The sequence below is a fragment of the Thyridium curvatum genome (genome assembly GCF_004353045.1).
Source record: "Thyridium curvatum strain D216 chromosome Unknown NODE_20_length_475153_cov_84.797782, whole genome shotgun sequence".
NCBI classification, from domain to species: Eukaryota; Fungi; Ascomycota; class Sordariomycetes; order Thyridiales; family Thyridiaceae; genus Thyridium; species Thyridium curvatum.
The window spans coordinates 253902-276138 of record NW_022156775.1 but is presented as its reverse complement, the minus strand read 5'-3'; the positions used below and the strand labels follow the sequence as shown (position 1 = coordinate 276138).

Below are 22237 nucleotides of genomic sequence, written 5' to 3'. Positions count from 1 at the left end.
ATGGAGGGTGGTATCGTGAGAGTCGGAGGACAGTGGGACGGTTTCGTGCTGTCATCGTTATAAAAGTCGAGGATGTTCTGGGTCAACGGCACTGAAGCAAGCCATTCAGCCGACTGTCCGCCAGCTTCTCCCAGACTCGCATGTGCCTCGCCGTCACTCGTGACCCCCTTTTGCGAACCCCTGGCATTACATATGCCAATTATGTCCGCCAGGTACCGATTGGGGAACAGGAGCGAGGTTATCGTTAGGTCCAAAGTCCAGTCCGGGTATGGGTGCAACTGTCGATCGCGTCATTGAGGTGGGGTAGCTTGCCGGCTGGTGGAAGCTCGGTGGCTGGCTCTGTCTCGGAGGCGAGTTGTGCATCATCTGGTTGCCCTGAGGCTGCTGCTGACCGATGTTCAATGGGGGTATCACGGGCGGGAGTGCGGGAGGAACAGCTGCTCTCTCGTGCGACTGTGTAGCCATCATAGGCGGTACCGGTCCTGGCCTCCCCATATCGCCTGGTAACGAATAGGTATGGAAGTAGCTGTCCGGCATGGTAGGCATGCCAGGTCGTTCGCCATAGGGGTCCGTATTCCGAGGTGACGGGTTGCTCTGGCCGTAAGCGCCTAGGCGCCGATGAGCTCCAAGTTGGCCATGGAAAGGCGGGATCCATGCCATGCTCTGCGCATGGTAGGGGCCGTGCCTATCGCGTCCCGGACTGTGCTGCGTGGAAGAGGCAGTTGATGCAGAACTGGAGCCTGCAAATGAGTTGGGCCTCACGCCCATCGCTGGCAGGGGAGGGGAGCCTCGGAAACTGGAATGTCTGGCACGGAGGCGCCTCCGCGAATTTCCGAGTTCGTCAGGAGGCGACCTCCGCCCGTTGTGGTGCAGACGGGCCTCAGCAAGAGCTATGTCCTCTCTGTCCTCTCTCCTAGCCGTGCTCATAATTCGGTTCAGGAGCTCATGTTGCGCGGAGCTCATTTGCGTGACCACCGCATGTCCAGTGCTACAGTGAATCTTGAGTCAGCATGTCTGACTTGCGCAATAGTCGCAGGTTGGCGAGCTTACCTGCTCTTGTTTGGTCGGAATACCTGAATAGAAGGCAGCTTGTGGCGGCAGTACGGACAACTATCTGACTCCTCGAACCACTTCTTGATGCAGCGGTCTCCAAATACATGTTTGCATTTAGGAAGCCGTAGAGGAGCCTCAGTGACACCTTCGGGAGTTGCTGTACCGAAGTCGTTGTAGCATATTATGCAAGCTAGTACAAGTCGATGTTAGAGACAATAATGGGGGCATGCACTACATCGCGCGCCAAAGGGCAAGCACTTACTCCGCTCGTTCTCGTCTAAAGTACTGACATCAACGATCTCTAGTGAGGCAATAGCAGAAGGTGATGCGATCTGCCGAGCCGTCAGGCCTCCTCTAGCCAGCTGATGTTGCCTGATGCGGTCTTCCGTCAACTCGACTCCTCTCAGCCCAGTCGCCCCGTCTGACGAATAAAATCCATCAAAGAAGCGATGTTGCACTTCCAAGCTGTTCCGAAGAGCCTCGTCAGCCACGTCCCCGTGGAGACGTGACATACTGAAACGAGCGCCGCGGAGTCCCCTGAATTCCACGGCAGGTCTCCGATCGCGACTTGGGCCAGTTGGTGGTGGATTAGAGAACCCTTTTTCAATTTGCCGGACAGTCAGTTCAGTTCTAAATTACAGAGGGGTATCAAAGATGGATAATGAGACAACTGACCAGGCTGAGCAGATGTCTGAGTGCCTCTAGGCTGAGGCAGGGCTTCGGGAGTCACCGGTCCATTGTTTGATACAGAGGTTTCCATGGCAGGATTGCTTCCGTTCGCTATGGGCGGTGAATGCATGCGACCTGCTGAAGACGTTTCACTTGAATCACTGTCATCAGGCGAGGCTGAACCACCATCAGCGTGTGGCGACGCAGTCGAGCGGATGGATGACACGGCGGCTGGCGGTGCAGACGAACTGGCTGTCCAAGAAGTAGCTGGAAGGTGGCCGGAGTTCATGCTAGTCGCTTGGGACGTGTCTTCCCTCGTTTGGTTGTTTGACAGAGGGAGAGAATTTGGCGAGCCAAATGAGGTGGGCTGCGAAGGGTGACTGGCTCTTGATCTCGGGGTGAACGCTGGATAATCCTGTCCCCAATCCCGGGTGAACGAGCCATAGGGTGCAGGTGCCATGGGATAAGGTCGCTGCGGGCCCGGGATTGCTTGATTTGTAGGGCCAAAGTTCAGGTCTCCAACGGCCTGGCGTCCATTCGGCAACGGCAATGTGGACCACGCCGGATGATACGGCGGAGGTGCCGCCGACGTCCATGAAGCGCCTGCATTATGCACGGGGTCGTAAATATGACGAGGAGGGGTGTAGTGCGAGGCGGCATGTGGATTGTGAAGGCTTCCGAATGTCATATGCTGCTGCTCCTGGAGATATGGGCAGCCTGCGGTGATCTGGGGTGGCCGCGACGACGGCGGGGTGGAAGACTCGGGTTGCCGATTATAAGCGGCATAGTTCATTCCCTCCATGTCGCAATTGCGGTGACCCAAGACTCTCCAAATGTGCTGTTCGTTGTCTAGTTTCCCTGCCTTCCAGGATCATAGAGGCGAGCTCGCTGGTCCTGGAGAGCGTGTGGTCCGCGTTTGTCTGCCCAGGCGGTAGTGCTCCCGCCTGGTATCTGTAAGTCCGATTGGGTGTGTAGGTATCCGCGTGTGTGTCTAGGTGTAGAGGTAGAGACGATCGAAAGTACAGACGGGTGTGGTATCTCGTAGGCTTCGCTCTCTCGGGAGGTTGAGGTAAGGCGCGTTGCGCTTTGGGTAAAAAAAAAGAGAGGGAGGAATTTGAGAAACAGAGTCGGGAGAAGGTGAGGAAATGTGAGGAGAAGGCAGAGGAATGGTCGAAGGAGCGGTCTCATGGGCATGCAGCAGCACCAGCAAGCCCATGCAACAGGGCTACTTACTACGACCACCAGCCGCAAGCAACGGACCAGCAGGAGGAGCGGGCAATCCTAGGCTGTAGCACCCTCTCTGGATCCGTCCGTATTAGTTAGACTAGGCACATACGCCGTAGTAAGTCAGGTCAGATGGATGGATGGAGGGGTTTCGGAACGTGGAGCTTCAGTGGCCCAGAATGACGGCCGGGGTGTAGCCCCCTGTAGGTAGACTCTTGTCTGCCCAAAAGTGCTCGGGGTTAAAAGAAGCACAATCCCTGCTGGGTACTCGCCTACCGGGCTCAGCAAGCGGGATGGCCTCTTTGGAAGAGAGGATACCTGACCAGGGGATTGAATTTAAGCCCGCAACCTTCGTCGTCGTTATCGCTGTATGACGACTTTGAGATGGGGCCAACGACGAACGCTCTGGCGCTATTAATGGATGGTGGTGCGGTTCGATAGCGGCACACCCTGCTGGCTCTCCCGAAACGACCAAACTCCGTTCAAGGAAACTCTCCAGCCGGCCAAGTGATGGCCAGATTAGATGACGGTGCTGCTAACAGAAGTTCTTGACTCTCCATCAAACCCATTTGGTTTTAGGTAATGGGGTGCCCTTCCGAATCCCAGACCAAGGACATGCACTGTTAACATTGAGGTATCTCCTGATCAACTTGAGTCAACTATTCTGACCCCCGCCTGCTGGCGCACCCATGCGCAGCACAAAGATGCTGGCTGGCTGCGATTTGGTCGGCTTGGCCAGCCAGGTCGGGCTCGTCACCTGCGTCGCTAGAGTCGGTTTCCGCCCAGGGCCAAGGTGGTGGCGTTTTGTATGGCTGGAGGATACCTCGTCCTCTCACCTGCGAAAGCCTGTTCGTGGCAAGTCGGCTTGCGCGTGCGTGCGTGCGTGTATGTGCGTTGCGTGGGCAGGACCAGGCTGCTTGCTGCATCTGGTCAGTTATCACCCAGACCCATAATAAGCCAGCACACGGATCAACTACCTGGGCGCTCGTTTGATGCTCCAGCGCTTCACTCTTGCCGGAGACCTGTTGGGCCGTTTCTTTGCTTTGTATGCTCCGTTTTGGTCACTCACGGCAGGTTCCTGCAACGCAAGCCAGGGCAGGGCAGCACAGAGCAGCAGAGCGAGACAGGACCCCCCAGAGCCACCAGATGAGACTTTTTTGCCGTCGTGCACTTTTTCAAAACACCGGGACCCTCGCTTTGCACAGCTTGAGTGCCTCCCGGATCCCCAAAGCCCCGTCTTTCAAACACTTCCTCGGCGCCTGGGCGGCGGCGACCAAGAGCCAGCCTAAACCTTGTAACCCCCTCACTTGTATTGCCGACCCAAGACCACTTCGGATGTAGCAGAAGTTAAAGGTGGGCGAGTCAAGTGCCTGCTTACGGTGGTTCAACTCCGGGACAGGCAAAGGTTCGCTTGGACCGGGATCGAGACGAGTCATAAAGCGACAATGTGCTGCAATGTAGTGCAATAGTGCAATGGGCACGGCTGATGGCTGATCCAGACGGTCAGTGGTCAACCACAAGGCAGTCGCAGGACGCACTCAGGCGGCGGCGGCGTGCCGAGAACCGGTGGCCGGCGCGATACCGTCCACCCTGGGCGATGACGGTCAATGTTCGTAAACCCACAAACGGCTTGGAGGGGCGACGTGGTGATGTCGTGGAGCTTGCGCTCGGTTTTGTGCCTTTCCGAGAGATGGGGAGCTTTGCTGCTGATTTGCTGCCTCCACGCCATCGCTCTCGGGTCACAGCAAATATGCTTCTGTCAAGTCTTCGTCTCTGTAGGTTGATTGAGGGAGGAGCACTGCAGGCGGGCAGTGTACCAAAAATGGAAAGCGAGAAGCAACCCAACGTTTGGCCAACAGAAGGCACAATCACGACAGAACTGCCAAAAGGGAAGCAGCAATGGGAACAAGAAGCAAAGCGAGACAGAACATGTTACGTCGGTATCTACACTAAAGCAGCTTGCCTCTGCTTTTAAACTATAGCAATCATTCATCTCGTTGTTTTGCGCACTTTCTACGGTTTATTTTTCTCGTCCCGGCCATGGAACCGTGGAAGAGCCAAGGCAGTCGGCCTTGGGGTTTACTTCACCTTCGCGCGTTGGTTTCGAGCCAAGTTACGGCCTCACCACAAGGGGCGGCGGTAACATAGGTTTCTGTCGAGGCCAGCTGTGTCCGCTTGCCATCGTGATGCACTGCATTGCTCCCTGGTTGGAAGCGAGACCTGCGCCTGCAAGGTTTGCATGCTGTTGATCCAGAAGCAAGGGAACCGAGAGAGACACCGAGCGAGCCAGAAGACGTCCCTTGCCGGTCTCCCGCTGGACTTCTCGCCCCCCCTCTGGATGAGCCTAGCCAGCGAAGAGTTCCAAACTCGGTGGGCGATGGGTTGCTGCGTGTGACGAGATTGGCTGACTGTATGCCCTTTTGTCTCCCCTCAGTAAGGCGGGTACGCCTTCGTGTGCGCGGCTCCTCGGGGATGGCTGGGTGTCCCAGAGCTTCAGAGAGGAGGTATGATATGCGTTCTGAAATCCATTGCATCATCCAGGTACGCTTACTCCAAGAGAACAATGGGCCAGGAGCTAATCAAGATTCCCCGCCCGTCTAAGTTGGAAACTCTGGGTTGAATGACTACTTACGAACTTCAGCTGCCGCTGAACCATTTCACTAACACGCCTGCTTCACTCAGAAGGTATGATTCAGTCCAGGTCGGAGTAGGACCGCCCAGTCTGAGACTAACAGGGTTTGCCAGCGCGCACCCCTCCTCAGATACGCTTAGCACAGTTCCATTTCACCAATGGCGTTTTGTGATCCTCGTGAGCTGAGCTCGAGACAGTTACAATCACCCACCTCCGTGAACCTGTGAAAGGTTTATTGCCGACCGCATGTGCGCCGCGGTGCATATAATATGGAGCAAGAGGAGGGTTGCGTCTCGCCGTCACCAGCTCGTCGCGTACAACGCTCTGCTCCTCTCACCTCAGATGTCTGTTCTCGTTACGGAACCCGTGTGGTCATGTAAGCCGGAGAGGCTTGGCCTGGCCACCCTACTGCAGCAAACCTAGTAAACTCAAGCAGCCACCACCAACCCGCCCACATGAGGAACCTGGGTGGTAGCCTGTCGGTGGTGACGAGCAAGCAGGCAAAGCATGCCAAAACAACAACACTCACACACCCCCAAAGGCACAACAGCAGCCTACGCTGGCGGCCAATGCGCATCGCCCAGGGCTTGAGCAGACCGCCACGCCCTGAGTGGCCCCCTCACTTGGCTCCGCCCGGTCATATGGACGGCAATATGCGTCGGAGGATGTCTGCGTTCCCACCGTTCCCACCGCATTCCACAGTACATGCGACGGCCGCTGTTGCCAATGGGTGTGTGCAAGGGCGGACCTACATGGTCCTTTCTGGGCCACCCACCGTCTCTCTGCGCTGCGCGGGCCTTTTCACCATTCCCTACCTGCAGCAGGGATGATGATACCCTGTCGTAAATCCCATGTTTGACCAAACGGCATAGGATCGAAGAGAGTCTTGGCCCCTAGGTCTTCATCTGAACGCAGACTAAACGCACATTATGCACATGCTCTCACTTTTCGATCAGGATTACGCAAAACTAATAGGCCAACCAGGTGCAAAGAAATTCGAGTTTACTCGATTCCGGCCTGTTTTCAGGATTCCTTTGCCATGGATACTGTGGCATTCATGTTCGTTTTACAGATCAACTGAAGGCTACGAGACGAGTCTGGATCCCACCGATCCAGTCCCGTCCTTTGCTTTACAAGTGATAGGTCGCATTCGGCGTCCCGCTCCATTCAATAATTCCAATATGGACATTTCTTTTTCGTCAGTTCCACGGCAGACGACCGTGGACCCAACGGAAATGACGAGTTCGCTGCATTCGTCTTTCCTTTTGTTGCGTACATGCCTGTGCTTGTGAAGATGTGTCACCGACTGGCACGCGCGGCCATCCCTTCTCCTCTTCTCGCCGTGACGGCCGCCGCCTGGGTGCCTCGGCAGGGCGCATCAAATCGGCGACAGTGGCGGGAGGCGACGGACGGCGGCGGGCGTCTCAGCCAGTGTCAGATATTTGCTTCTTTCTTGTTTTCGTGAGAAGCTGTGCGCCCGTGGTGCCTCGTCTGCGTGTGTCCTGCACAGTGTCTTTCTATTCCTGGTCTTTTCTTTTCTTTCTCCCTGTTTCTCCCGCCACCTGGAGCTTTTTCGCGAGCTGTTGGTTTCATATTAGCATGCGTTGGCAGAAGAAAGAGGCGTGCCCCCTTTCCGTCCCCATATGCGCCGCAGCCAGGTCTTTCACAGGGAAACAAATTACCTTACCATGTCACTGTTGTCGTTATGGACCAGATGAGTGCGAGCGTACACTCCCACCCCCGGTTCTCTGCCAGAAGGAATCCAGGGTGATATGTGCGAAATTTATACAATTGTCCGTTTCCCCGTGCAGGTCTCGTGTTTCAACCGCCTTGCTTCTCCTCCGCGAAAGAAAGGAAGGCCTTGCGCCTCGTTCTGCCGTGACCCGTTCCAATCCTTTCCTTTCCTCCTCCCAGCTGGACCCTGGGCGACCTTTTAACATCCTCACTCACAGACCGCCTGACCACACACAAACTCCATACGTACGTCCTTACATTACTGGGGTCTTTTCCTTGCTTCTGTCCCCTCCCAGGACCCGCGGCCAGGTCGATCAAGACGAGAGGCCTCTTTCTTTCTTTCTTCCTTTCCGTTTTCCCTCCCTTCGCTCGGCTCCAGCATGCCTGAGTTAAGCAAACCCTGCCTTATTCATGCCGCTTCACGGCTTAATCCTCACCACGCGCTCTCTCTCTCTCTCTCTCTCTCTCTCTCTCTTGGAGGAATGATAATAGCTAGGACCGAGCCTAAAAACAGAAGAAATGGGAAACCAAGTCTCATTTTTTTTTGGTCCTGGCGTGTATGCCTCAAGGCGGCGTACCTGATCTGACCATGCGGCGGTCGCATCAACTTGATTCGACAAAATGCAGACTTGACCGTAACTCAACCCCCTCTGCCCACCCTTCCAATCGGACTGGCGTCTCGAAAGCTCTTCATTATGTTCACGCCCATCCATGCCCACGAATCCGGTCCCTGTTTAGCGAGTGAAACCCGCGCTACTGCAAGCACTTAAAGTCCTCCCTCCCTTCTCCCCCCCCCAAAAGCTGGAAAACCCACCCGTGCGTGGGCTTTCCCATTCCCGCTAAATAGTCATGGCCCGCTGATCCCAGCTTTTCCATGTTGGGCCCTTTTGGGGCTTATCGATTGAGAAACAAAGGTAGCGCAATCGTAGCAGGCAGACTTGTGTGATCTGCTCCGTCTGGTGTGTCTCGCACTTAGAGAGGCGGGCTTGTTGGCATGGCATTCTCCGCGTCGCCCCGGTAGATCGCTGTTCTTGTTTCTTGAAAATGTGATGCATCATTCTCCCAATGAGACATGGTTTGACTAGCTACCCATTCGACAGATCATCATGACTCTTGGCTTTTGAGTCTCCGGCGACCCATCCGATTCCAGATACGGTTGTCAGACAATTCAGCAGCACTCGCGGCGTTCCTTCAAAATTGTATACGAACAAAGGCACATAGTTTAGTCATTTCATGCTTCTGATACTCTTTATTTTGTCTCTCTCTCTTTTCCTCTCTATGGAGCCCTAATTGTACTCTCCTCCTGTTCTTCCTCATGAAGAATATGAAACCCCCCAAATTATATTCCATGCCTGATCGTGGCCATTTTTTCGGCGCTTTGATCATGCAGCTGGTTGTATCCAGCCTTTGAAAGTATATCAAATACCATGTACGGGAAATGGTCACCGAGGTACTATTACGAGAAGTACTTGGGTGACATGCTGATCAACGTAGCAAGAAAACGGTCCTTGAGACCGTGGGTATCGTTCGGGACGTAGGCAAGAAAAAAAAAGGGTAGAACAAGGCTGTGGTCAGTAGCAGACAACAAAAACCAGAGTCGAGCGTCTAGAGCTCGATAAAGTCCTTTTGCGTCGCAAAGTCGAGGTCGGGACCATCGTCCTCGCCAATGAACTCCTCAACCTCGTCCGAGTCGACGTCGTTGCTGTCGACAGACTCTCCGTCGTCGTCACTCGACACATCCGCCATCTCCTGGTCGCCGCTCTCGCGCGCGTTCTTCCGGAGGACGCTTGCCCTCTCCCGGTGAAGGAGCTTGCAGCCTTTTGTCTTACAGACACCGGTATTGCTAAAGTCGGGACACTCAAACACGTGGCGCTCGGTGCAGGCGGCGCCCTTGTCGCAGTAGCCGTAGATACCAAAAGGGCGGCAGACGGGGGCAGCGGAGGAGACATTAGTGGCATGAGTATAACGGCAATTGGAGTTTGTGCAGTGGCCTTTGGCGAAATGCAAACACGCTGGGGTGCGCTCGGGGGTAAGGTCGTGCGATAAATCGCACGCATCGCCATTGGGACATTCGCCCTTGGCCAGGAAATCCTTGCAGACGGCGACCTTGGCGGGATCGTGGACGTATCGACACTTGGGGCCTTTGAGGCAGGAACCTGTAGAAACGAGGGCTGCAGTTAGTAAGATTCGGCTTGCCGTGCTTCTGAAACTGAAGCGCCGAACTGTAGATTCAAATATTGGAGTTGGGATGAGGGAGCTACCAGTTGTTGAGAAGAGTTTGCAAGGTTCTTCGACCTTCTTGACGACACCGGATTGACTAGGAAAGGGCCAGCTCGTCAGTGCTGCACAGGCCGGGCTGGAAGTCACATACCGCTGTGCCTTGACGATTCCGTGGCGGTACAGGTTGCCATTTTTGCTGCGGTAAAACTTGACACCGCCGACAGTGGCCATCTTGGGGGTTGCACTAAGCGCGTTATTGTCTCCTTGGTCATGGTGAGACTTGTTCATGAAGGGCACATGCGGCGGAGACAAACCAGGGACTCTGACGAGCTTGCTGCCATTCTTGACAACGTAGAAGCGAATGCCGTCAACGACGACTTCGTAGGGTTTCGTCACAGCGTCACTGGGCACACGAGGGGCGCTTGCTGTGGCCGTGGTCTTGAAATGCGACAGGATCTTGGCTCGCTCTCGATCATCAGTCTGCTGCCGCTTCTGCGCCCGCGTGTGTTCTATCGCCTTGAGGCGCGCCTGGCTCTCTTTTTCGTACACGTTGGAGTTGATAAGCTGGAGGTGACGATCACTCTTGGTCACCCAGGATGACGTCGAAGCATCAGACGCGGCGCCGGACTCAACATCCGATTTGGGCTGGGTCGCGCCGTTGAGGACGAGGGTTCGGTGGCGGTGAGGAGCTGGCTTGCCAACCCGATAACCTCGAGGTTGGAAGTGGCCGCCCCCACGGTGTCGGCTTGCTTCTTGACGGTTGTTAATGTTGAAGTTCATTAAGCGGTTAGGTGCGGAAACCGTACGGTGTTGGGTTGGGTGGTGCTGGGGGGCTGAAGGTGCGAAACCTGCTTGCTGGTTCTTTCGGCGGTTGATCTGGCCTGCATGGGGAGAGCGATTAGAGGGAGGCCTTGAGGGGCAAAACGGCGGCGACATACCAGCAAGTTGGCTGATCTTGGCCAGCATTTCCTGCTCTTCTGCAGACATCTTTGCACACTTGGTCAATACGCTTAGGGATGGGTTAGTAATGAAGGTCGCAAGAATTCACGGTCGCGAAGGAAGCGAGTTGTCGAGGGCGCGCGAAGGGGAAGAAGGAAGATGGGTTCCAGGTCGACTTTTGTGTTGTTTTGGATTCTTGGAAGCAAGAAAATCAAAAGTGAAGCAAAAAGCTAGACGACGCGTGCGGTTAGGTAGTTAGGCGTGATTGTTTGGCTGTGACGTACCTAAAATGTGCCCATAGCGTTCTTTCGCCTCTGGATTATGTAATGGCGCCTAAGTCGCGATCCACACCTCCAGCTTGGAAGCGCCCACTACCGCCCACTCAACTGTGCTTGAACATAGGCAGTGTCACTGTCACTTCTTTGTCACGTCGGAGAGTTTCTTTGACGACAGGATCGTTGTTTTCCCATGTTCTCGGTCTTCCCCATTGCATTTAAGGGCAGGGCGTGACATAGCGAAGGAAAATCGGCGACAAAGATAGCAAACCACTCTGCGCGATACCAAGGGAACTGCCAAACAGCAACCATGGCCGACGCGGTTCAGATCAAGGCCTCGCCCGATGCGGAGGGCAACTCGCCCATGCCAGCTCCCATGGAGGAAGACATCTACGAGGATGCCGGTGATCTCGAGTTCTACGACAATACCCTGCCCAACGATCCGCATGGCACCATGTACCTTGCGCGCGTGCCCCAGTATGTATGGGAGGCTTGGGACAAGCTTGATGACGATGCAGAGATTCAGATCGGCACGATCCGACACTGGTTCGACACTGGCAAGGATGGCAACCCGGATACTTCAAAGGTATGCTGACTATCTCCTCAGCCTGTCATTGGGTGTATATGACCTTGCACAATACTAACACTTGTTCACAATCAGCCTCGGATGAGACTGCTGCTCCGGAACGACTTAGGCAACCACCAGGGCATCCCGAAAGAGTACGAGCTTGATACGCAGCCGTCCACTGTCAAGAGCACCTTTGTCTTCAACGAACGGGACCTGCCGGGTTACAAGGCGCGAAACAAGGTGCGAGCAGAGGCTGCGGCGAATGGAATTCCGGCGCATCTGCTGCGGCAGAGCCAGCGGGACAACAAGCCCGAGGAGAACCATAGCCACGGCCGCCGGAGAGGACGAAGACAGGAGTACTTCCGCAAGGCTATCCCTAGTAAGATGGTATCGTCATATCACAGATGCCGAGGTAGATCGCTGACATGGTACAGAAAAAACCGCCATCGCGGGCCGGATTAAGCACGAGATGAACTGCGCTCCCGTCAAGAACCCGGAATCCGAATTCATCCTGAACACGCGAGCTATCGAGGCTATGAAGCCCAAGAAATCTGTTGAGTTTGGCGAGCTCAAGTCGGGATCTCGAATCATGCCTGGATCCATCACGAACCACGAGAGCAGCTTCAACTTCATCGTAAGCACCTTCCTCAACCTGCATCTCCATGTTCCCCCTACTAATTTGAATAGAAAACTGCTCCCTTGCAGCCCAAGGTCAAGAAGACCGAGCTCAAGACGGCTCGTATGCCCGAGAACGAGCTGTTCGACGAGATTTTCAGGGCATTCACAGAATTCAACTACTACTCGCTCAAGGCCCTGCGGCAGAGGATCCCACAGCCCGAGATTTACCTACGCCAGACTCTCGAAAAGGTTGCAGATCTGCATCGGAGCGGCCCCTTTGCGAATCACTGGCAACTGAAGCCGGAGCACCGCAGGAACGATTCCAAGGCCGATCAGACCGTGGCGCCAGTCTCAACAGTTGATGCCGACGCGGACGATGGTGAGGATGAGGATGCCGACATCAAGATGGAGGATGTCATGCCTTCCTGAGGTACATTTAGGGGCGGACCTAGGTTCTGATGTTTTCAAAGCTTTTCTAACGGGGAGCTTATGTTATACGATAGACGGCGTTAAAGAGTGGTTTGTCCTGAGAAAATATATTAATGATACCCTCAAAATGAGAAGGCCTTACAATCAGAGGCAAACGAAAGTAATGGCGCCGGAGCGAGTGCTGTAAAGAGACGATTTGATGTGATACCGGCAACGGACTCCGGGCCCTCCCCACATTTCCATTACCCGACTCATCTTGGTTTTCAAACTCACACCAATTCGAACATGACATCACCTCCTCCTCGAGTAGAGAATCTGACAACACAGCAAGGGAAAAGCAAAAGCTATGCACGTAATCCTCGACTTTGACGGCACGGTCACCCGCCGCGACACCATCGCCACCATCGCGGCCCTGGGTATCGAGCACCAGCGCGACGCGCGCGGGGTCGACCTCCAGGCCGCCTGGGACGACGTCCTGGCGCGCTACGTCGCCGACTACGCGGCCTACTGCGAGGCCGCGGACCGGCCGGACCACGCGCGCACCGAGGTCGCACACGAGGTCGCCTTCCAGCGCGGGCTGCGCGACCTCGACGACGCGTCCGTCGACCGCGTGGGCAGGGCCGGGTTCTTCGGCGGCGGGCTGGCCGCGCCGGGGAACCTGCGGCGGTCCGGGGCGGCGTGCGCCCGCGGGGGCAGGGTCGAGGTGCGCAGGGGGTTCGGGGAGTTCGTCGGGCGGGTGCGGCGGAGTGCGAGGGGGAGGGTGTCGGTGCTGTCGGTGAGCTGGTCCGCCGAGTTTGTGGGCGGGGTGATTTGCCATGCTGTCGGGGAGGAGGATGGCAGCGCCATCAGGGTCGTTGCGAACGACATCACGGACGACGGGATGGTCAAGGGCCCGGAGTGGGTGTGCGGCCGGCATACGGCTGGGCAGACGCTGGCTACCAGCGAGGACAAGCTCACGGCGATGGGGCTCGTGGTTGCCGAGGCGAGAGCGGAAGAAGGGGCAGCAGAGGAAGAGGACGAAGTCAAGGTGTACGTAGGTGACTCGACGACGGATCTGGAGTGTCTCCTTGCTGCTCGGGGCGTGGTCATGGCCGACGATGAGGACAGCAAGCTACTCAAGACTCTTCGGAGGATGGGGTTCGAGACGCCGCATGCCGGAGAGGGAAAGTGGGCTGGTGACAAGATAATACCGTGGGCGAGAGACTTTGAGGAGCTTGCGGAGCTTTTTGAGCGTGATGGGCTACTTTCTCGAGAAGAATGCTGATCCTCTCTGCAAGGTTGCACTGCACTGCTCGGTCATATGTCTCACTACTTTGTGCAGCATGCCGAGAGACCGACTTCCGACCGGAAAAAGCACTCGATTCAATGTTCTCTACCGATCTGTTGACTACATGACTGGTCTTTGTTCGTCAAAGGCCCGGGACAATCAGCCTGCTACAAAGCCATGGTACTCCCTTCACGGACTGGGGCTGTTCATTCCGAACTATAAAAGCAGGCATACAAGGCTACTCGCGACTGAGTCAAAGAACTCCTGTTGCTCAGATATTCCTCTACTATTATCAACACGGAATAGTTTGATTCGTTGGTCATTCTATCGTCTCAAACTCAGAATGTGTATCTATCAATTGCTTCTCTTCGCTCTGTGCGGCCATGAGACGTGGCTTTCTATAGAAGCCTACTGCGAGAAAGCCCATGCCGATACGGGTTGCAACATTATGAGCAGCCATCCCTTCCGTACACTCCGCCTAGATAGCGCCTGCAGGGACTGCCTCAAGACAACGGAAAGCTCAAGAGAAGCCAAGCTCAGACAAGATTGCGAGGCATTGAAGAAGAAGGTTGAACGGCTGCACGAGCAGTACCTCACTAGTAGCAAGGACGCAGTTCGAGAAAGAACCGGCAACTAAGAAACGCGGTAAAGCAGCGTCGCTTTACAGTCTTTCAGTAACGAAGCAGTCTTCCCCCCCTCCTGTTCCTTCGTCGTCGAGAATGCCACCACCATATCCCAATGTCTCACATAACACAGCACCAAAACTCGACCCCATAGTCCTCTCTGTTCGGTCCCGTTCCCCATCGCAATCCGTTGCGCAAGCGGACTACCATCCGCACCTGGTTTCGGTCGTAAAAGCCTAGTAGATCGTGTACAGGACACGCCGTCTCTCGAGCGCGATACATCGGGGGCTGCAGCGTGGCTCTCGCGCTGTCGTTGTTCTCTCTCACAACCACCGTATGGCTCGTCACCATCTGAGGTCCTGGCTCTGCATTTCGCGGCCTATAGAGCACGAGAGCCTGTGAAGTCGGACCTGCGCCAGCGATGGGAGTGCTGTTGCATGCGTGAGTGGTGGTGGTACTCGTAGTATCGTTGTTGTTGAAGAACATGGGGCAAGTGCGGAAGCCTTGCCCAGGGCCGCAGGGGCGCGTGATGCGCATCCAGCGGCAGCCACAGTCTTGGTGACGGTAGTAGGCTGTTCTGCACATCTCGAATGTTCGGTCTTTCGTTTCTGTGATCAAGATTGGAGCGGGAAGGCCAATGATGTGGGTATTGAATAACGTCGATGAAACGAGGTTGAGGTTTTGATGGTTAGAAATTCTGATTCTTGTTGAGGAAGGTACTTCGGGCAGAGGTTGTGCTTCTTGTGAGAATTGTCTCACCTTACGCGCAACAACTTCGAGCCTGATCATAGAGCAAGCGAATTACTGCACTGCCGAAAGCGTATCAGGATGTTGGTGTTTGCGATTGACATACACACTGTGCCAATGCCCAGTCCAACGGACTACCTAAAATAGCTTCCTGCTGCATCAAGCTCCGGGGTTGCCTTTGGCTGAGGCTCTATTTTTCACTCTACATATGTTCAACCCATCTTTCCTGATCATACTGGAGACAAAAGCAACACTTGCGAACCAAGCCCGAAAATCAACGAGAAGCTGCCCTTCCTGGTCCACTATACGAATTTCATCCCCGAACCATCATCCAGGTCAAAGTCCATATTCTGATTCATCAAGAAGTCATATTCTCCCATGAATAGCGGATCAATTCCTGAATGTGCATCCCAGGCTGTATCCCAAACACTTTGCGTATGGGTAACCTGCAGATACGGCGATGCTTGTTGGGAAAATTGATGCTCGGTGGACCTAACCCGAGGCGGCGAGGACGGCGCCGGACCGGCATTGTCTGCGCAGAACCGCTGCACTAGTTTTTCTATATTATTGCTGATGCTGACAAGGAGGTGCTGCTGATGCATGGAAGAGGCCACCTTGTGAAGTATGGGCACGAGTGATGTCAGGAGCTCCTTGATCTCTTCGGTATTTGGCCGCACGGTTGCAGAGAACTTGGTCGACACCTTGACGAGAAACACGACTGCGAAGCCGATCATGGTGTCAAAGTATATCGGCAGGCCGTTGAGGTGCGACTGCGTTTCTGGGTCCGCTACGACGTTCTTCAGGATCGCGAGGGCTGACAGGATGGCCGAGTTTGCAAACTCGGTCAATTCCATCGCGATGTCCGGGGCCCGCGACGCCATGCCCTCGGCGCCGACGCCCCGAAACGCATGGGAGCAGAGGTAGAGTTTCGCAAAGTGGTACTGGAGCGCCACGCCCTTGCGGGGATAGTTTCCGACGTGAGCATTCGGCTTGAAGCGTTCAGCCCACTCGGCTCGAAGAGTATCGAGGGCGATGCTGAACCGTCTGAGTTGGGGTACTTCCGTGTCTGCAAGAGGCTTGTCCACGTCGACCCCAAAGGCGTCGAAGATATTGGAACAAAGGCTCCATCGCAGAACCTGGCTGACTAGTCGGGCATCATCCTCGATGGCGTGCTCGCACTCAAGAAACGTTCTGGCACTCTTGATCATGGCGCATTCCCTGGTCAAGGGAGGTCGACCAAACGCAACAGAGAAGTGGTGATCGCATGCATAGACAAGGAGATACAGCCGTGCACGAAAGTAGTGTGACTTATCGCCTTGTAGCGCCTTCCCCATGCTCTTGTGAAGACCGATCTCGGTCGCGATACGCACTGCCGTGCCAACAAGCATCCACGAGATGTCTCCTAACCAAAAGGCGCCGATACAGAGAGCACGGACGTCGTCAAGAGTGTTGCGTTTCGAGAAGTTGTACTTCGCACTCAGCGTGACAAAGTCGTTGTACAACGCGTCGAACTCACTACCTGTAATGTGGAGAGCGCCGACTGTGCAAGCAGCGGCCATTAAGAATGGCGATGCTGCTCGTACATCCTCCAGGGTCGACTCGCTGTGGTTGCCCAGGATTCTGTAAGGAAAATGGTCGAGCCTATCTCGATAGTACTCAAAGTACCTCCTTGCATCTTCGAGGTGGACTATACCACGGTCAATCATATCTCCTCTGCTGCGTCTCGGTTGCCCAGGCGGTGTTTGTGAGATGAAGAAACCTGGAATAGCACTGGGTCCAGATTCAAGGTCCATCACTACCTCGCAGTGACTTGCAGGGTTGCTAGATGAGGGAGGAGCATCTGGTAGATCGTTCTCAGGGAGTGTTACGGTGCATGCCTGGCCAACTGCTAGTGGGCCGACTTCGTCGTCGTCATCCGTGTCCAAATCAAGTTGCTGGACATCTTCCGTAGACAATGCCTGTTGAGCAACCTTATGGAGTGCGTTTTGAAACTTCTGTAATTTGCGCTCCATTCTATGCTTCCATCTGAAACAGGAAGGTTGTCAAATTAGTGATTTAGAAGTCAAGACTTGCCGTGGTAAAAGAGTCTTCCAGCCAGTTGCAAAAGGTAGTACCTACAGCGAATCACTCTCCAGCACCATCTGCAGGCTACGGTTGACAGTGCATGGCAATCCCCTTTTCTTACATCTGGTACATGGTGGTTTACTCTCTCGCATGTGACATTTGATCTGGTAAGGTTCCATGTTAACGTACGTCTTAATACACCCATCAGAACCCGATACAGCCTTGGCACACACCTTCTGTTTGCGGCAAGCAACGCAGGCAGTTATTTTGCGGCTGATATCAGGGGGTTTCGGGTCCCCAAAGGTGTCCCGTAGTGCGCGAATTGGTTCCGGTACTGCATTATTGTCGCGGCGCTTAACCATCTTCGATACACAACTTGTGGCTTGTGACCGAGAGCCAACTCTAGTCTGATTACCTAGAGAAGTTAGGGCAAGCGATGTCGCCGTCGAGCATGTCTCTGTCAGGTCCGTCTTGGTGCCAGCAAGTCATCAATGACAAGTTCAACACATAACAAGAAACATGAAATGGGAGTGAAAATGAATGCGGGTGGTGCTCCGAGGGGTCAATATCGGTCTTCCCACCGAGTTTTAGCTTCCTCTCTTTTACCCCAAAAGGGTTAGGTCAGCCCAGTACATCTGGACATAACTTGCGGGAACCATCACCAGCTGCAGAACTAAAGTGTTGAGCCGACAAAGCTCTATTACAATAAGAGTAGGTATGTAAGAGAGAAAAGACCGTCAAGTTTGAATAACAAGAAGAGGTTCGACCGGAAGATGTCGCCTTATCAATCTGCAAGGACAACTTCTTGACATTGGATCTAGTCGATCATATTGGCCAACGGGCCGACTTGTTACGGCTTCAAGTGATGTAAGAAATGTAGTTAGCTGCACAAGGGTCAGTGGACCAAGCGAGTATTAACACCACGATATATTCTGCAGTGGTCGCTGACAACCGGTCCTCACGCGAACCTCGACCACTCATCGGACTTCCAACCGAATCGTCCCTGATTCTTGAAATCTTGTGCAGCTCATTCTATAAGAGACTTCTATAAATTTCAATTGCTCACCAATGGGTTTCGATAATAAAAGGTTATGATTAATTTTTCTTCATTGACGTTTCCGCTATCATTTATATAGCAAAACAGCGCCCACCATGTCTGTTCAGATAGAAAGACATCCTCTCCAGGAGAAATCCATTCCTCAAGTGGGAATCAAAGCAAATAAAAGTAAGATTTATAGGGCCTTTCACCCACCACAGAACACAAAGTTGCCATTGGGCTTATAAATAGTCTCGTCTAGTCGCCCAAGGGGAGTCGATCACGCTGCACAACAAGACCTACAAACTCCCGACTAGGCCCACGGTAGTCATTTGCGTCGATGGCTTTGATCCATCGTATCTCGCACAAGGCATTGCCGATGGCATTCTTCCCACCCTCTCCCAGTTTGTGAGCACAGGCTTTCATACCACGGCAAAATGCGCCATGCCCTCCTTCACGAACCCGAACAACCTCTCCATCATCACCGGGCAGCCCACCTCTGTGCACGGAGTTGCTGGAAACTATTTTCTCGACCGCGAGACCGGAGAGGAAATCATGGTCGTTGACGACTCGCTCGTCAGGGGCTCGACGATCCTAGCCGAGATGGCCAACCGCGGCGTCCGCGTTGCCGCCGTCACCGCCAAGGACAAACTGAGGCGCATCCTGCAGCGCGGCCTGTCGGAGACGAGCACCTGCTTCTCAAGCCAGTCCGCGGACGATGATACCCTGAAGTGGCTGGGCAGGCAGTCCCGCCCCAGCCAGTACTCCGGGGACCTCTCCATCTGCGTCCTCGACGCCGGCATAAAGCTCCTGCGGGAGGACCGTGCTGACCTATTCTACCTGACGCTCTCTGACTACGTGCAGCACAAGCATGCCCCCGGGGAGCCGGAAGCAGACGAGTTCATGGCCGCGGTTGATGCCCGCGTCAAGCAGCTCGTTGACCTCGGCGCCGTCGTGGCTCTGACGGGCGACCACGGCATGAGCGATAAGTGCGACGCGGACGGGAACGCCAACGTCTTGTTCCTGCAGGATGAGCTGGAGAGCAAGTTCGGTCAGGGTTGTGCGCGCGTCATTTGCCCCATCACCGACCCCTTTGTCAAGCACCACGGCGCGCTTGGAGGGTTCGTTCGTGTCCACGTCATGGATGACCACAAGGATCTGGTGGACGCGATGCTCGAGTTCAGTCGGGGTCTCGAGCACGTTGAGGTGGCACTGGCCAAGGAGGAGGCGGCCGCAGTGTGCGAGATGCCGCTGGACCGCGAGGGTGATTTCGTTGTCATATCCAAGGGCAACGCCGTGGTCGGGGCCAGGAAGGAAGAGCATGACTTTGGGAACCTCAAGGGCCATCGCCTTAGATCCCACGGCGGCTTCTCGGAGCAACATATTCCTCTACTGATGTCTACCCCTGCTGTTGACCAAGCGCAGCTGATCAAGTCTCGAGAATGGAGGAACTTTGACATCTTTGACTTGGTTCTAAACCATGGTCAGTAAGGTAGTTTCTGTGCAGGACAGGGTATTTAAAAAACGAGGATATAGAAGATTCTTTGCTCCTTTGTCTTGTACAGAGACAGAAAGGCATTGGCTCGTTGAATGAAGTAAAATAGGTATATTACAGAAGACAGACGATTTTGTCACTCCCAATCACATCGAGAATACGTATGAGGAAACAGTCTGCTATATTCTGTCTGAACCAACGCCCTTCTGAATTGTTAACGAAAGCTACTTAAAGAGGAAACACACCCTATTTTTCAAACAGGGCGAAACTTCAACTCAATCCACCGAAGAGGGACATAGAGCAACCCCGCAAGCACCAAAGCCACTTCGAACCCGATATCTCCCGTCGTCCGGGCCAACGGGCCCGTGTACCACACCTGCGACATGCACGGCACCGCCAGCCCAAAGGACAGGCCCATGGCGCCAATCGCAGCAATGCCAGTGGGCAGCTTGCTCGGCTGGTCCCAGTAGTCGGCCACATACCTCGAGCAGTCGGCCCGGCGGAAGACAAAGTGCTCCACGGCGACGACGGCGACGAAAGCTGCGGACCAGTAGGCGATGAGGTAGATGAAGTTCTCGAGGCTGGCGAAGAAGGACTTGGCGGCCGTGATGGCGACGGGGATGGCGACGACCGTGTAGACGACCGAGAAGGCCATGCGGGGCACGCGGACGAAGAAGGGCAGCAGGAGCTGGAAGTTGAGCGAGATGGAGTACATGGCGGCCGAGAGGTTGCCGATGACGGACAGCGCGAGCAGGACGGCGACGAACCGGCCGAAGCCGCCGGCGGGCAGGAGCATGGCCTGCAGGACGCCACCGACGCTGAAGGACCCGTACCCGGCGTACCAGCTCTCGACGTTGGGCGCGGCGCCGCCGACGGCCGCGCCGAGGACCATGAGCGGGACTGTGGGGAAGAAGAGCCCCGCGTAGGTGTAGCTGAAGATGCGCCAGGTCGAGGCCGAGGGGTCGCAGTAGACGCTGAAGTCGCCCGCCATGGCGGCCCAGGGGATCAGGAAGCCGGCGATGACGCCGCCGAAGCTGATGATGGTGGCGGCCGAGGCGGCGGGCTGCTCGACCTGGTTGGCGAGCTCCTTGCCCCCAACGCCAGTGGCGATGACAATGGCAACGAGGGCAAAGATCCACGAGTAGCGCTCGTACTGGTGCAGCACGCGGTAGCCGCCAAAACAGACGACCATGGAGATAAGGGCTATGATGATGATGCCGGCGGTGGCATCGATCCTGCCGCTAGACACAGCAGAGAGCGTCGTGCCGCCGAGGACACAGTCGATAATACCAAAGCCGGCGATAGTGCAGAGGTTAAGGGCGACAATAATGGAGCTGAGGTAGTATCTGGAGTGGCCATGTTAGACTGGCTGCCCGATAAGTATCTGGAGATGGAGGATTCGGCGCCGTACCCAAAGGTAAACCTTGCCTGTATCATTTGGCGTAAACCAGTCCGGGAACCGAATGTACTAAAGTAGGCTGCTGGAACGGTGCAAGCCATGCTGAAAAAAAGAATCAAGAGCGAGCAGGGCATGAGGTTGAGTCCGAAAACCATAGTGCCGACCATGCCGGTGATGATCCTGTGGGTTGGCAGACTCTGTGTTAGTTACTTCTAACTTGATGAAAATGGTGATCTAAGTGACATATCACAGAAGGGGAAACTTACGGAAGAAGGTTGGTGCTCATGGTAAACCAAACAAAGAAGACGTTGATGAAACGCTTGTCAACTCGCTCTTCTAGAGGGACGGGTGTAATACCGCGGACTTCGACGCCCCATGATGTGGCCTTGGAAAGCCATGAGCTTACTCGGCCTCGACGAAAGTCTTGCGACTCAGCCACATCGACATCGATGGCGGTGGCCGGCGGGCTCGGGGAGCCCTTTTCCTGGTAACCCATTCTTGTGGTCGGTAGCACGTCGTAATTCAGTAAAACAAAACGGGTGTTTTGGAGGATGCGGCAAGACGGGTCTCAGGAGTTGACAGGAGGCTCTGGGAGCTGCAAAGGTCTGGTTATAACCCCCGGGCCCCTTTCAAGGGTGTTCCCCAGATGGCAGATTGGAGATTCTGCCAAGCTGACTATCTCTCGACCACTTATCGAGAAGAGATTAGACATTATCTTGGGGATTCTTAGCCGGCCCTTGGGGGAGTTGCCGGAAAGTGGATAACATCTAGACTGCGGTCCACATTTGCAACCCGGGGCCTGATAAGACCAATTTGGTCAGGCAACTGGAATTTACAACTCCTACTGATAAACGATCAGAGTCTAGGTCTTGTAGAGGTAGCGTTTGGGGTTCGAACCCGAGCTTGTCGGACTCGAAGCGTTTCTCTGCAATGGATTATCCCACTATCTAGGTCCGTTGCCTTGTACTGGCTCGATGTCTCCTGCAATGGCCGGCTGTACATCTTGGGAAAGGAACAGTCCGGGCAAAGGGTCAATGATAGCAGCTGATCCGTGGCTGTTGAAAGTAGTCACTTACATGCAAGTATGTGATGATTGCGACACGCGTATCAACCTGCTCACGATCCTTGGACAATGTAGCTTGCACTTCTCATATGGACCTAGCGAGAAACTTGTTCTGCAAGTTCTGATAGATATGGATTCAATGCTATGTTTGAATGAAATTCACACCCACATCCGTTTCACAA

At 54.8% G+C, this 22237-nt stretch overlaps 7 protein-coding genes across 7 annotated transcripts; 2 read left to right on the top strand and 5 right to left on the bottom strand.

The window, feature by feature from the left end:
• Nucleotides 1–186: 186 nt before the first annotated feature.
• Nucleotides 187–2524, bottom strand: E0L32_004309 (uncharacterized protein; the record flags this gene model as incomplete). Its single annotated transcript, XM_031138706.1, has 4 exons — nucleotides 187–988; nucleotides 1051–1210; nucleotides 1316–1651; nucleotides 1729–2524. 4 exons carry the CDS (start codon nucleotides 2522–2524, stop codon nucleotides 187–189), a joined length of 2094 nt encoding a protein of 697 aa, XP_030997322.1.
• Nucleotides 2525–8917: 6393 nt separating this feature from the next.
• On the bottom strand, nucleotides 8918–10519 carry E0L32_004308 (uncharacterized protein; the record flags this gene model as incomplete). Its single annotated transcript, XM_031138705.1, has 3 exons — nucleotides 8918–9629; nucleotides 9684–10413; nucleotides 10471–10519. 3 exons carry the CDS (start codon nucleotides 10517–10519, stop codon nucleotides 8918–8920), a joined length of 1491 nt encoding a protein of 496 aa, XP_030997321.1.
• A 537-nt stretch (nucleotides 10520–11056) lies between these two features.
• Nucleotides 11057–12361, top strand: E0L32_004307 (uncharacterized protein; the record flags this gene model as incomplete). The annotated part of the gene is made up of 4 exons (XM_031138704.1): nucleotides 11057–11332; nucleotides 11408–11693; nucleotides 11749–11948; nucleotides 12002–12361. 4 exons carry the CDS (start codon nucleotides 11057–11059, stop codon nucleotides 12359–12361), a joined length of 1122 nt encoding a protein of 373 aa, XP_030997320.1.
• A 122-nt stretch (nucleotides 12362–12483) lies between these two features.
• Nucleotides 12484–14836, bottom strand: E0L32_004306 (uncharacterized protein; the record flags this gene model as incomplete). The annotated part of the gene is made up of 3 exons (XM_031138702.1): nucleotides 12484–12542; nucleotides 12635–13431; nucleotides 14376–14836. The coding sequence occupies 3 exons, from the start codon at nucleotides 14834–14836 to the stop codon at nucleotides 12484–12486; spliced, it is 1317 nt and encodes a 438-aa protein (XP_030997319.1).
• Nucleotides 14837–15300: 464 nt separating this feature from the next.
• Nucleotides 15301–17010, bottom strand: E0L32_004305 (uncharacterized protein; the record flags this gene model as incomplete). Its single annotated transcript, XM_031138701.1, has 1 exon — nucleotides 15301–17010. One exon carries the CDS (start codon nucleotides 17008–17010, stop codon nucleotides 15301–15303), a length of 1710 nt encoding a protein of 569 aa, XP_030997318.1.
• Nucleotides 17011–18214: 1204 nt separating this feature from the next.
• E0L32_004304 (uncharacterized protein) lies at nucleotides 18215–19589 on the top strand (the record flags this gene model as incomplete). Its single annotated transcript, XM_031138700.1, has 2 exons — nucleotides 18215–18287; nucleotides 18361–19589. 2 exons carry the CDS (start codon nucleotides 18215–18217, stop codon nucleotides 19587–19589), a joined length of 1302 nt encoding a protein of 433 aa, XP_030997317.1.
• Nucleotides 19590–19846: 257 nt separating this feature from the next.
• Nucleotides 19847–21488, bottom strand: E0L32_004303 (uncharacterized protein; the record flags this gene model as incomplete). The annotated part of the gene is made up of 3 exons (XM_031138699.1): nucleotides 19847–20939; nucleotides 21005–21172; nucleotides 21259–21488. 3 exons carry the CDS (start codon nucleotides 21486–21488, stop codon nucleotides 19847–19849), a joined length of 1491 nt encoding a protein of 496 aa, XP_030997316.1.
• Nucleotides 21489–22237: the final 749 nt, after the last annotated feature.